At 45.4% G+C, this 14,109-nt stretch overlaps 1 protein-coding gene across 3 annotated transcripts in view; it reads right to left on the bottom strand.

Annotated features, from left to right (window-relative positions):
- tbc1d22a (TBC1 domain family, member 22a) overlaps nucleotides 1-14,109 on the bottom strand; it is a 113,684-nt gene that overhangs the window by 49,696 nt on the left and 49,879 nt on the right. For all 3 annotated transcript variants that reach the window (XM_056424453.1, XM_056424455.1, XM_056424454.1), the window contains one exon: nucleotides 9,090-9,196. In XM_056424453.1, the coding sequence (XP_056280428.1) occupies nucleotides 9,090-9,196 (107 nt within the window). The remainder of the gene's footprint in view (nucleotides 1-9,089; nucleotides 9,197-14,109) is intronic.

The raw sequence follows: 14,109 nt of genomic DNA, 5'->3' as shown, positions 1-14,109 counted from the left end.
ATCATCTCGCTCCCTCGTTCTTTACCTACAACTTGGATCGTCTCTGCCCCCTCACCTCATCTTTTTGTTCTTCCCCGTCAGCGTCTTCATTGCTTTTGAATCGGTCCTACCCTCAGACGTATTCTCCATCTTTATTCACCCCTTTTTCCATCTTTGAGTCTCGCCCCTCAACGTGTAATATGTAACGTAATGATATATGTTCGCTAGTACGGAACACTAATTGAGTATGACTCATCATTTTGTCTTGTATGTCTTGTATATTGACTCAACTCAGCCGGGTTCCTTCTTTTATCTTCTGTTTTCATCCAGTCCGTTTTTTGCTTTTTCCAGTGGAACGTTTTTGGCCACACGGGGTGGGGAGTTATCGATTTGATCTCATTCTGAGGTAAAAGTGAGCGGCATGTTTGGATTGAGAAGAATGATTGGAAGACGGATGGAAATCCAGAGCACCAAACCTGAAAAAAAATCCTATCTATCATTCTATCTTTCAATCAATCAATTCATCCATCTATCCGTCTATCCACATTCATTTGTCCACTTCTGTGAGCAAGAATTCTATTTTCAAAAATATTCCCCTGGCTCAATGTCGATGTGTCCTTGGGCAAGACATTCAACCCCAAATTGCTCCCGTAACCATGCCTACGGTGTGTGAATGTTAGTGAGTGGTGACGGGCAGGTGGCAGCCATCAGTGTGTGAATGGGTGAATAGTGTTAGAGGGCTTTGAGTGGTCGGAAGACGAGAAAAGTCGAGTCAATCTCCCATTATGTTGTTAATACTTTTAAAAAAACAGAAAGCAATGGATTTGAGGGTAAGAAGGATTTCAAGACTCCTGTTTGTTGGTGCTTTGAGGTTCTTGCTTTCATTCCACTCTCTTACTTTCTTCCCTTCTTGTTTTTCCCCCTGTACATTTGTATACGCGTCTCTTTCCACAGCCATTCCCCTCTACTTTCCATCCCTCTCAATTCTCCCCGTTAACAAATCGCCCTTCTCTTCTCTCCTCCTTTCCCACCTTCTGCTCTCCATTTCTTTGTCTACGTCCATCACGTTAGTGCTGCTAATGAGGCTCGACATGACTAAGTCTTTCCAACATGCCACTATGTGTTCTTTTGCTTGGTTTCATTCCACGCTGCACTGCATTTGATTTGTGTGACTGATTGTTGCTTCGTGAGATCTTTTTAGCTTGAGACACATTCGTGACAAGTAAGACGCCAACAGGAAATCGTGCATTTATTCTCATCTTTCTTCTGCATTCACAAAGAAATTCTAAAAGAAAAATATATATATATATAAAATATATATATGTGTATATTTATATTTATATATATATATGTGTGTATATATATATACACACTAATAATTAAATAAATATATATATATATATATATACACAAACAGATGCATATATTTATTCATATATATATATTTCTTTATATATTTTCTTTTAGAATTTTTTTCTTAACCGCTTCTCCTATTTCCTCACCGACTCTCTTCCTTCCACTCTCTCACCTCCTTTATTCCTTTGTCCCTTTCTTTCTATTTTCTCCCTTCTTCTGCCCGTCCCCACTCACTTCCTCTCAAACCCAATATGTGGGATCTTTGATCAGCTGAGGCAACAGGAGGAAACCTTCATTATTCATACGTTCTCCCGCCATCCAGCCGCTACATCTGACCCCGCTTTAAGGAACAGACAAACATAAACTCACTGTCTCTCTTTCTCTGCCAGTTGTCGACAGCCTCTCGTTCTCTCCCCTTCCATGTCCACTCGCTCTCCCAACCCCCCTACCCCACACCCACCCTCTTCTCCCTGTCAGCTGAATCAATAGCTCTTCACCTCTCAGTCTATTCTATTAGAGACAACAATGGCTCCATGCCAGACTAAGATTGCCTCCTATTGTGGCGCAGGATGTCTATCAGCAAGTTGGACAGAAGCAACACAACAACGCCACGAGAACGACAGAGACGTGAGAGAGAGGGAGGGAGGGGGGAGAGAAAAAGAGAGGGAGAGAAAGAGATGACGGGTCAAGATAAAAGACGGACAATCTACTGAAGGACGGAGCAATGATCTGTCATCCTTTAGTGTGTGTGAGAGAGAGAGAGTGATTGTGCGAGAGAGATGACAGGTTTCGATAAGGTGGAGACAGAGGTGGAGACTATTACTGTTGTTCAGAGCTACAGAGAATTGGCCCACTTTCTCTCCGTTGCTTCAGACGTCTAGTTTCGAGGGCGGTGAACTTGAATGCGTGTCGGCAGCACCAGCGCGTCTACAGCGGTGCTCGAAATACGAACGTTTAGCGGGTATAATGCTCGGCGTCCGACGCGAGGCTGACGGACGTGCCGTTAGCGGCGCAGGTACGTGTTCATTAAAAGAAAAGTTCTGAAAAGAGATCAAGTTTGACCGCATAATGGGGCGAGCGATAATGTGATGGAATCATCAAAGACATTACATTACGAGGAGGACATTTCATGGCAATCTAGCCAGGGGATCACACATAAAAAATAAAGTGTCTACCTCATGGGGGCACGAGTAATAGAGCGACAACACCAGCATGACGAAGACCTCAAGTGAAACTGGAATTGAATGCGCGGCCAGATTTCTCCTCAGTTTCACTTATTCTTAGAGGAGCCCAGTTACGGTGGAACTCATGTTACATCACATAGCACGCAAATGGAAAAACGACAACCGTATCCTCGTGGCTGTGAGCCGTCTCCCCCAGCCAAGTTTACATTCACCATGTAATACAATAAGCGTATGGTTTCTTGAGTTATTGTTAAATATACACTACCGTTCAAAAGTTTGGGGTCACTTAGAAATGTCTTTATTTTTCAAAGAAAAGCAGTTTTTTCAATAAAGATAACATTAATCAAAAATACACACTATACATTGTTAATGTGGTAAATAACTATTCTAGGTGGAAACGTCTGGTTTCTAATGAAATATCTCCAGAGGTGTATAGAGGCCCATTTCCATCAACTATCACTCCAGTGTTCTAATGGTACATTGTGTTTGCTAATCGCCTTTGAAGACTAATATCTGATTAGAAAACCCTTGTGCAATTATGTTAGCACAGCTGAAAACAGTTATGCGGGTGATATAAGCAATACAACTGGCCTTCCTTTGAGCTTGAAGTTTGAAGTACAAAATTAATACTTCAAATATTAATCATTATTTCTAACCTTGTCAATGTCTTGACTATATTTTCTATTCAATTTTCAATTCATTTGATAAATAAAAGTGAGTTTTCATGGAAGACACGAAATTGTCTGGATGACCCCAAACTTTTGAACGGTAGTGTACATTTATGTGAGGTCAGTGACCTTTGACCACCAAAATCAAGCCAGTCCATCCTCGAGTCCGACGCGGAGGTTTGTTCCACATTTGAAGAAATCCCCTCCAGGCGTTCCACGAGAACCGGACGATAGATGTGTGCGGAAATAAATATGAAGAAGAAGAAGGAGATGTGAGGGACAGATGTAAACCACCAGGTTTCTCCAATTCCCTTCCCCAATTACAGAAAACCGTGTTTCTCATTTGTGTGACATTTAGGAAATCAGGTCACTGCTGAAGGCAGCCGAGTGTGACCTGGTGGATGTGAATGTAAAACCGCTACCGGAGTCCGAGTCTCTCGGACAATTAGATCTGAGGAGAACACCCGGCCCGACATCTTAAATACACGAGGAAACATCGCTCACACCTGTGAGTTGCCTCAGAAACGCAAACTCTTTGAAGTGGGCCTGTTTAAAGCTTTTAGGTTATATCAAAAAGAAGTGGAAGGAAGTAACCGCGTGAGCCTCGCTGCACCCCGAATGTGATCAGCACCAGTCGCCCCTCCGCCCACAATGTCTTCATCCAGCAGACGGTGCAAACTCTTTCCTTTATGCCGTTCTTGTTGCATAAATGTCTCCATCATGCCACCGCCTATACTCTAAACCCCCCCCCCCCCCCCCAAGCAGCTGTTACTGCCACCAGCTCCACTGAACTGCAATGTGAACTAGTTTAGCTAATGCTACACATTAATCTGCGAAAGAAAGAAGGATGAAGAAGGGAAAAGAAAAGGAGGGTGATGGAGTATCCAGTGAAGAAATAAATAAAAAGTAGACGGGGCGGAAGGGTTCAAGTTGAGCTGAAAGGAACAATGTGTTTCAGATCACCTCTCCAGTCATAATGTGCAAAGAAAAATAAGAACAAATGACTTTAATAGGAAAATCCAATCATCTTTTCTTCCTATGAAACAAAATGTTAGGTCTGCTCATGTGAGCTTGTCGCAATCAATTTCAACCAATGACATCATTGCATCCATCTGCAACTTTTAGCGATGAGGTGTGTGTGTGTCTGTATGTGTGTGTCTGTATGTGTGTGTCTGTATGTGTGTGTCTGTATGTGTGTGTGTGAGTCTAGCCACAATCCATCTGTCGCACATCATTCGTAGCCGACCCACTGTTCAGTGATTTGAAATCCCTCCCGTGTGTGTGTGTGTGTGTGTGTGTAAACCGCTCACATATTCTCACCGGGGAAAACGTCACGGCGCAGAAGCTAAAGACGCGCCAACTTCCGCTTCACCGGGACTTCCAGGTCACCTGTGAGCTGTGATTGAACAGTGGCTTCATTTATACGCACAACAAAAGACGATACAAACAAGCTGTCAAGCACCTAGCGTGAACACACACACACACACACACCACCTGTTAGATCACTCGTGTGTGTGTGTGTGTGGCCGATTGAGTGACAGCCCACTGTGACAGTAGGGGACCCTGGAGGAAACCAGAACAGGACACGGCGTCTGGTTTCGGTCAGGCTACCGTCTGCTCGACGTCGGTCCTTGGACCCGCGTTCCCGTTCGAGGGAGACCCCGTCTCTAGCCGGCGCCGTGGAAACAGATGGTTACCTTGACAATGAGCGGGCACAGTCTGAGGGAGGGGCTGGCGGCTCAGACACGGAGCTGCATCTTGGTGTGTTTCACATTAATTGAATACGGCTTGTTTGGGGACTTTTGTCGAGGCGGGTTCAAGCTGGTCGTACGGTCCAAACGGACGAGATCTTTTCTGCCTCGGAGGCATCTCGAGGTCAGAGAGTCGCTGACATACGGCGCCTGATTCAACACGTGGAACTGAAGAACCTGACAAACGCTGTTCTTGCCGGGGTCACCTGAAGCCTTCCATTCAAACAGTTGCTGTAAGAAGCAGAATGAAAACAGACATCCGTCATGTTCTCCCCTCTGTGGTTCAAATAAGAACGACTCCGAAGTGGAATGAAAGGACATCAACTCTGCGCCGGCTCAGCGGCGTTGCCTTGGTGGACCCGGCGAAAGGTTCAGATCACGAGGTGAATTTACATTTCTCAAAGTCAGGTCCTGGACAGGAAAGACAATACATTCAAGAGCCGCAAAGAGCTGGAGACAAAAAAAAAAGCAGAATGAACATAAAAGGCCGGTTTTCATCTGCTGGCTTTTAACCCTTGTGTTGCCTTAGGGTCATTTTGACCCAAATCAATATTACACCCTCCCCCCGCCTTTGGGTCATTTTGACCCGATTCAATGTTTCACCCTCCTGTTACCTTTATATTTACTAACATATTTTACCCTTTTGGTTCAATTTGATGCCAGCAATTAAAACCTCCAGAAAATTATTAGAATTAATATTGTTTTCCAAGTTTAAGTGTGAGGCACTTTATGTTTGTTTGTTGACTACCGAAAGAACACCGACATTAAACATTGAATGGGGTCAAATTAATCCTAAGGTGGGGGGAGGGTGTAATATTGATTCGGGTCAAAATGACCCTAAGGCAACACAAGGGTTAAACAAAAAGCCCTTGCGGGAGGGAGGAGGGGGTCATGAGCTCTCCCGGCTATACTGTACCTGTCACAAAGATGTGCCAAAAACTTTAGTGGCGAGGCTTTGTGTGTGTCGTACTGCCGAGTTCACTCACGCAGGACGGACTCGGGGGTTAATGGGACATGTTGAAACCAGCAACACCATATTGGGCGCAGACGACAGCTCCATTTAAATTCATGGAAAGAAATGGCAGATATGGAACAGTTTTAACAAGTTAAATTAGCCAAGTTGGCCAGAGGCCGCTGTCCAATTCAGTGCAGTATGAGACTAATTGGCTGCCTGAGAGGGGGGGGGGGGAGAGGTGCGTCTCAAAGTGGGAGGCGTAGTGATCTGTGGAGATTTCAGTCACTTTCCCCTTCCGTATATTCAAGGTTTTGTTTGCCATTTGAATTCACAGAAACGTTTAGAGAGCGTGGCGGCGCCTCGTACACTCGTGGCTAAAAGCACTTTAAAGGTTCACAAGGCTGGATAATAATGAACATTTACAGTCCAGCGTTGCGTTTTGTTGTTGTTGATCTTTTCAGAAATACATGTGGCCAACGTGTGCAGCCTGTTTGATGTGTAAATAGCCAGCCCCTCCTCCTCCCCCAGCTGAGTGCTGTTCTCCTGTTGTTGATGCCAGTCCATTTAACAGCGCTTTAAAAAGGTCACGCTGGAACAGAAGAATGGCTGTCTTCACTCATTTAGCCCTGAAACTGTCACTCACTGTCTGCTAACGCGATGTGGGGGAAGTGTGCACACACACACACACACACACACACACACATAATTCTCAAAATGTGTTTGTGCTTTTTGAAGTGTGAAGATTAACACAAAATAAAACAAATCCAGACTCATCTGTACAGCTGGGACTCCTCCGTAGCTCCCGAGGTGGAGGTGGGGGCTGCAGTGTTACCAATTAAAGGAGCGGCTCATTGGAGAAGCTGCTTAACCAAATTGACAGCCAAAATAGCACGTTCTAGCTTTTTATTTGGCGGGAGAGGCCTGGCAGTGAGACACTAAAACCAGATCTAATGGCCAATTTACTGCATTACAAATAGGGAAAACTTTCAAAAGTATTTTCACTGTACACTAGATACAGTAATGATGTAAAATTGCGGGGGGGAAACCACACCAGCTGTTTCACGGATGAATGGAAGAATCTTTTTTTACCTTGAAAACAAGGGGGAAATCTCCCCTGGAGCCGGTTCCATGTGTCTTGGACCAATTTGTGTACAATATTTAACAGATTTTAAATGTGTCACCATGCAGAACACACTCATGAAGTGGGACATTTTGGGGACATTTTGCAAGGTAAAAAAGATTCTTACATTCATCCATATATTTCTACATATACACAAATATAGATATACATTTATATATAAATGTATATATAAATAAATATATAGATCTACATATATAAATATTTTGCAAGGTAAAACAATTCTTCCATTTATCCATATATAAATAAATATATAAATATGTATATACAAATATATATATAAATATAATACATATACATATCTAAATATATAAATATATATCAATATACATATACACATATACAGATATATATATAGTGCTTAAAAGGCAGTGAGCAGATATAACTGCATGGGCAGACTCTTCTGTCTGACCCCCAGGCTCCGACCTGCAGGCCCCTCAGTTGAGTCTAATAGTGTGTAGTGGATGTGAGAGGGTAGGAGACGAGGTCAGAACAAGGATCACCAACTAATTACAGCACAGAGGCACTCAGCCACCGTTAGATTGTTTAGAAAGCATTAGGGGGGGGGGGGGTACATGGGCTTCCCTGGTGCATTGCATTTAATTAGTTTGGGGCCAAGGTCACAAACAAATACCAGCGCGGGGGACAAACAACATCCGCACACAAAAGGTGCAAAAAAAAGACGCACATCCATTCTTCTCTCTCCACTTCCTGGGCTCTCGCTCTCTCTCTCTCTGTCTTGCTCTCTCAGGGGCACCAAGGCACAGCCTCTATTAATTTCTTAAATGAATAGCCAACCAATTGATAGTTATTTATGGATGATCACGTTTTATGCACACCACATGCTCCTCACTATTAATTACCTTTAGTGCGGCGCTGGGCGATATATTCACTTTGACGACATCGAGTGTATTTTTAAATCACGAGTGTATTAAACAACATAAACTATTAGGAATGACCTATTAAAACCCTCTTTTCCACACCGAAACATCGCCTCGTCATCAAGATTCAGGCTTTTTTTCCCATTCAGCCCTAAAACACTTGCAACAATAAGCATATTGCCCAATCAATACACTTAAAGACTAACTGCTGTGGCCATCCTCTTAAGTGTTACTTGAGATGAGGGTCATTGACCCGACCACGGGAGACTTGCCAGACGCTTCCTTAACTGAGGCAGGAAACAATGATTAGAGTAGCTGTGCTAGAACATGGCCACAGAGGCAAACAGTGACACCCAGGCCCCACCTATTAGAGCCAAACAGACTTCTGATACTAACAGGAAGTCAAAAGGTACCAAAACGTGGCAACAAAAAAACTAAAACAAAACATAGAGGGCAAATACAGTCTTCCACATTTCCTGACAAAGGCAGTGTGCTGCTGCGGCCTGTACGCAATCATCAAGACACTGCAGGCCGGCTTCATAATATGCGAGACAATCACATTTGCTACACCCACACTGAAGAAGCTGCGTTGTACATAATGCTGTCATCCTTCCACAAAATCTGCATTGTCATTATTTCATTCTTGCAAAAACATGGTGAAGAACACCGGGCGCAAACGCCAAGAGTTGAGTTTTCATTCAAACAAAAAAATTAGGATCGGTGTGTTTACTGCATGGCAAATTCATTTAGAGCACAAAAGGCTAAATTGCCTCTAGAGTTTGATTCTCTCTCTCTCTCTCTGTCTCTCTCTCTCTGTCTCTGTCTCTCTCTCTCTCTCTCTCTCTCTCTCTCTCTCTCTCTCTCTGTCTCTCTCTCTCTGTCTCTGTCTCTGTCTCTGTCTGTCTGTCTGTCTGTCTGTTAAACGGTCTGTGCAGTTGGGAGATCTCACCCTTGGGTGACCATCCGAGCGACCTCACATTAAACTGTCGACACTGTACTTGCAGTTCCTGACTGGTGCAAACAGGTGGGGTAAGCAAGTGGCCGTAAGAGGAACTATCGTCTCTATAAAGACCAGATCAGAGGCGAGTGAAAGAAGTGCTGCTGCGAAGGCATACGCGGGCTTTTGGACTTTGTTCCAAGACAACCAACAGTCCACTCAGCTCATCCGCATGCTTACCTGGATGCCGTCCAGCAGTTTGCTCATGCACCAGAAGCTGTCGGCCTCAATGTTCCTCAGAGTCTCTTCCTGGAGACTGGACACGTCAAAGTTTTCCACTTCCTCCTCTGGAGAAGACAAAAAGGGGACAAAGAGAGGGAATGAGTAACTAAGCTGTGCAAAGGGAATGAGATAGAGAGAGAGTACGAGACGGGTGAAAGAAAATGGGAGAGGGAAAACAGAAGAAAGAAACGGAGACCACTTGCGGTCGAACCGGCACAGCGGGGGGCTCCGTCAGCAGCTCGCCCCTCAACGGCAGGAAAAAACGAGAACATGGAGGTGCAGACGGGGTAGAAACTCACGGGGAAGAGCGGGAGCAAAAGGGGAGACGAGGGGGGGTGTGATTGTGAACAGAAATGATGAAATTGGGAAGAGGAGAATGAAGGAGGGATGAGCTACGCAGCTGAGCACGTGGGAAGGAATTTAAACTAATAGAGCAGCCGGATGATTAGCGTCTGAACACTGGGTCAAACTTTCTCCGCAGCTTTAATATTCAGAAAATGTCTCCACCGGTGGCATTTATTTTTGGTAGGGCCATCCAATCAATATCAGCAAAACATCCCAGAATGATTCAATGCAAAGATATCAAACACACATTTCTACTTTGTAGGTAAATATTTAACATGTATTCCAACACTGACATAATAAGGACATCTTATTCATACAATTCAGTATATTAATATATATATATAAATCTATATATATATTAATACATATATAAATATATATCATATAATAGTATTCAGTATGATATGAATACTATATGATATAAATATATAATATAAATATATTATAATAAAATATAAATATTGTATAACATAAATTGCATAATAGAACATGTGTGTATATTAAGATGCCTCTATGAACCTTGTAGGGTTAAGGTGTGCCTGTTTTTATCCTCTTCCACGTTGTGTTTATCCTCCTCCTCCTGTGTCTGTCGTTCAGCTGTAGTGACATTCATGTTGCCCAATACGGCTGCTTGAGGAGTTATCATGAGTGTCCTGTTGTTCGCATGTATTGCACAATATTGACAAATAGTATAATTTAAAAATATGAGAATTTTTGTATACTTTTTTAATTCTTTTTTTTGGAGCTCAAGGTGGGAGGGGCCAGGCCCCGTGGCCTTCTATTGGCCAGCCACCACTGGTCTCAGCGCACACAACACAATATGTACTTTATAAACAGAGTGAGTTTAACTCATTTTCCGTTTGCTCCGTCTTGAACTCACTGCAAGTAGAACATATCATGAAACGAAGTAAAACAATATATACATCTTATTTCATCATAATGTTATGTTGTTGCTATTCTTTTCACATGTTATGATTTAATTTGAATTTGACCCGTTGACGCCGTTTGTAGACGGCGATAAAAAACAACCAAAAATAGGCACAACGGCATTTGGTATGCGGGCTGTGAATAAATGTGGCCGAACGAGGTCAGGACGTCTCCCGAAACGCGCAGAGGGAACGGTTTCCGAGCAGCGAGCACCCCGAGTTCGCCCGTCATCTCCAGCGGGTGACTCCAGCGACGGGGTGTCATCAGATGTCATTAACGGCAGCCGTGTGTGACGGACTGCAGCGGCTTTGACGCGCCTCTGACAAGCCACTGACAGCCAGTGGAGAGGAGACTGATTAACAATGATCTACAGAGAGACAGAAATGGGTGAGAGGGGGCCAGAGAGAGAGAGAAAGAGAGAGAAAAGGGACGTGCTTGCGAGCGTGTGTCTGTGCATGGTTACATAAAAAAATGTGAGTTCTGTATTTGTGTGAGTTCTTGTATTCTTAAAGACGGCCAGCTTCCAAAAACAATGAACAGCAGAGTCGCATCAAAGACACACATAGATGGCAACACACACACATATAGATATGCAACACACACAACCTGGCAAATCTGCTTGGTATCCTTGGCAACCCCAGTGGAATGCTGTCACGGTTGTAATGAGCATGCTCAGACGGACGGACGGACAGACAGACAGACTACAAAGCGGTTGTGTGTGCGTGCACTCGTCCAGCACCCGGCCGTGCGTGCGCTCTCATGATCGTCTTGTCTGCCTCGAGTCGGGTAGAGACGGATAGAATCTGGACAGAGAGGCTTACAGTATTCCTCATTCCAGTGGGAGCTTTCGTCCACGCGGACCCGGACAGATCAAGGTGTCACACAGCGAGCAGATCTTCAATGCCAGATAGGGAAGTGCTCAGGGTGTGTGTGTGTGTGTGTGTGTGTGTGTTACGCCGCCGCAGGCCGCACATAACCGACAGTGGCTGTGCAAACACACGGGTATAAACTCGCGGAATCCAATGTTTGGAACGACATCTAAATAAATCAGACAGCTGATGGGATGAAAGCAACATTCCGCCCCGACAGTCAGTTGCGGATAAACGCAGCGCTGCTGGCGCAGCTGTTGGAGCCGCGGAGACAAAAGTGGCCGCTGAACAATTTGAAGTCAGTATTCAGTTTGATAGCTTCTCTAAAGCGACGCAGAAGACGATGACAGATGAGTACAGCGTACAGCCCCCCCCCCACCTCTCTCTCTCTGGGCAACAGTGATACCATTAAATATGTCGTAGAAAAGATTGATTGTAAACAGGCGGCCTGGTAATCCGCGCGGTGTCGTTGCTGATTTAACAAGCTGGTGAGAGTGATCCCAAAGTCTCAAGGCAGCCTCCGTCGCGGCTGAAGCCTCGCTGTCGGGCCGGGCTCCAACTCCAGACCTGGACTCCGGAGCGGATTAGAAGGGACGGCTTCCAGGAGGCCAGTGGTCGCGCTGGAATTGAGCATAGCTCATCACAATAACAAGGACACGCGAGAGGAAGGGCTCAGAGGTGGGGGAGGCCCGGCGGCGGCAGGTGCCTGCAGCTGGCTCACAAGGCAACAGCGCCCCCTGTGGTGGCCGGCAGGACCTGCTGCTGACCCCACAAACCGGCTTTACACTGATGAATGCTTTAAAAATAAAGTCGGCGCTCAGGTCATTAGTCACTTTCATGGCCAGGGAGTCTGGACAGCTCATTCTGCTCAGTGTTTATATACAAAATAAATAAAAAAAGGACAACAGAATCCAAACTGTGTGCTGAATGCTTAATGATATTACAACCTGTGGCTGGATTTCATTTATATTAACCACTTGATCCACCTTCAAACCAAGAGCGTTTGGCAACATAAATAATTACAACAACAACTAAATTAAATAGCAACACAAGGCCACCTTGGATGCCGCAGCGGGCCGTGTGTCTCGGTTGACCCGCCTTCAAAAAGAAGAAACCGCTAGTTGCTTTCGGTGGAGACTCGTCCGAGCTATTCTCTTGGCGATTTACTTCTGCAGCGGTGGCTCCGGCTCCGGGGACCGGCTGACAAATGCGTGTCTGGGACATGATCCGTGTCATCCGGAAGAGAAGAACACGGAGAGATTCTGGAAGTTCAAGCTTCGGCGAATTGAGAGTCTCTTTGGCTTTAACTCTGCGTGAGAGGTGCCTTTCAAAATAACCACTCTCTCTCTCTCCCTCTCTCGCTCATCAAAGGATATTCAGAAGGATTTTTTTTTTTCCAGCGGAAGAGAAAGCCGGTCTGACACAAACTCACCTCTGCGGCAGAAGCAAACTTCTTTTTGATCTAGTCGGCGTCAAACTCGGAGCACAAACACAGACGCGTAGGCCTCGGATGTTGGGCGTCGTGTGATCAAGTTGGCGGGAAGAAAAAAAGCGCAGGACGCAGAACTGGAAAGAGCAAAGGAACGAAAGCATCGCAAACCCTTTATTGACACGTGGGAATATTTCATTTAAGAATCCAAAGTTTTCCCCGACAAGACAAGGTGACCTATTATTCTCCCCCCATTGATCTCCCATCTCTTTTTCTACATTTTATTTACCTCCTTTTGGTACATCGATGCCTCCCCCCTTCTATTCTCCCTCGTCACCTCCGTTTTGACGTCGCTTCTGTTCCCATTGCTACCCTGCCTCTCCAAGCTGTTCCCTCTCCCGCCCCCCCTCCCTCTCGTCACATTGGCTGCGCAGCCAGTTTCCTGCCAGGCCTCGGGGCTTATTTCCTGTTTGTCCTGACGCAGGGGGCAACTCGTCCAGGGAGACCAACTGCTTGGTCGCTGCCAGCTGTGAGCACTTGGCACAGCTTGGCACGCAGAGCCAGGGTTACACCTCCAGAGAGCGGGCGCCAGGCGCCTACATGCACGGGCACGCGCTCGTGAGTATACACACACACACACACACAGGCTTGTGCTGCCATCTGCCCTCTACAACTATGGGCCACAAAGTAATGTGATGTAAGATGATAAATGAGCTAGTTTGGCCTGATGTAATCACAAAGCGCGTGTGTTCCGCGTGTGTGTGTGTGTGTGTCTTTGCAGACAGCAATTGGCAATAGAAAACAGTCCCGTTTGACAACCTTCTGTTAGTTCAGATTAATCACAAGCAAACCTGAGTTGTAGACTGCCAGAGCGAGAAAGAGAAGAAAAAAAAGTTTTAACAAGATTCCCTCATCCAAAGCTCATAAGATCACATGAAGTGATGCGGCGGTTCGGGTGAAATCTAATCAATCTAACGACTTTACAATTCGGTTGCCGAAATTCCAGACACGTCACCATCCACTTCCCACCTTCAGAATAACACCCAGGTGACACCGCCGAGACAAAAAGGCTCGACGGCTAAAGATGAGACACGTGTTAGCTGCTAGACATGACATACTTCCACCTCCTGCACCCCCCCCCCCCCCCTCGGGCTTCTGCAACAACAGCAAAGTGTTATCTCTCTGCCACCGTGTGACAACGCCATTGGTAATGAGAGCTGAAGGGTTTTAATAACATTTCCTTTCTCCCCGGTGCGGTGGCATTCATACTGCCGGATAATTAAGAGTCGACCTGGTAAACCGGGTATCGCTCACACGACGCGCGCGGGAACACCAGGGCTGTGTGCGTTACGAGGATAGAAGATACGGCTGTGTGCGAAAAACAAGATGTGAAGGGATGAAAACAAGA

Source organism: Pseudoliparis swirei, chromosome 10 (genome assembly GCF_029220125.1).
Source record: "Pseudoliparis swirei isolate HS2019 ecotype Mariana Trench chromosome 10, NWPU_hadal_v1, whole genome shotgun sequence".
In the NCBI taxonomy this organism is placed as follows: domain Eukaryota; kingdom Metazoa; phylum Chordata; class Actinopteri; order Perciformes; family Liparidae; genus Pseudoliparis; species Pseudoliparis swirei.
This window is presented reverse-complemented; position numbering and strand designations above follow the sequence as displayed.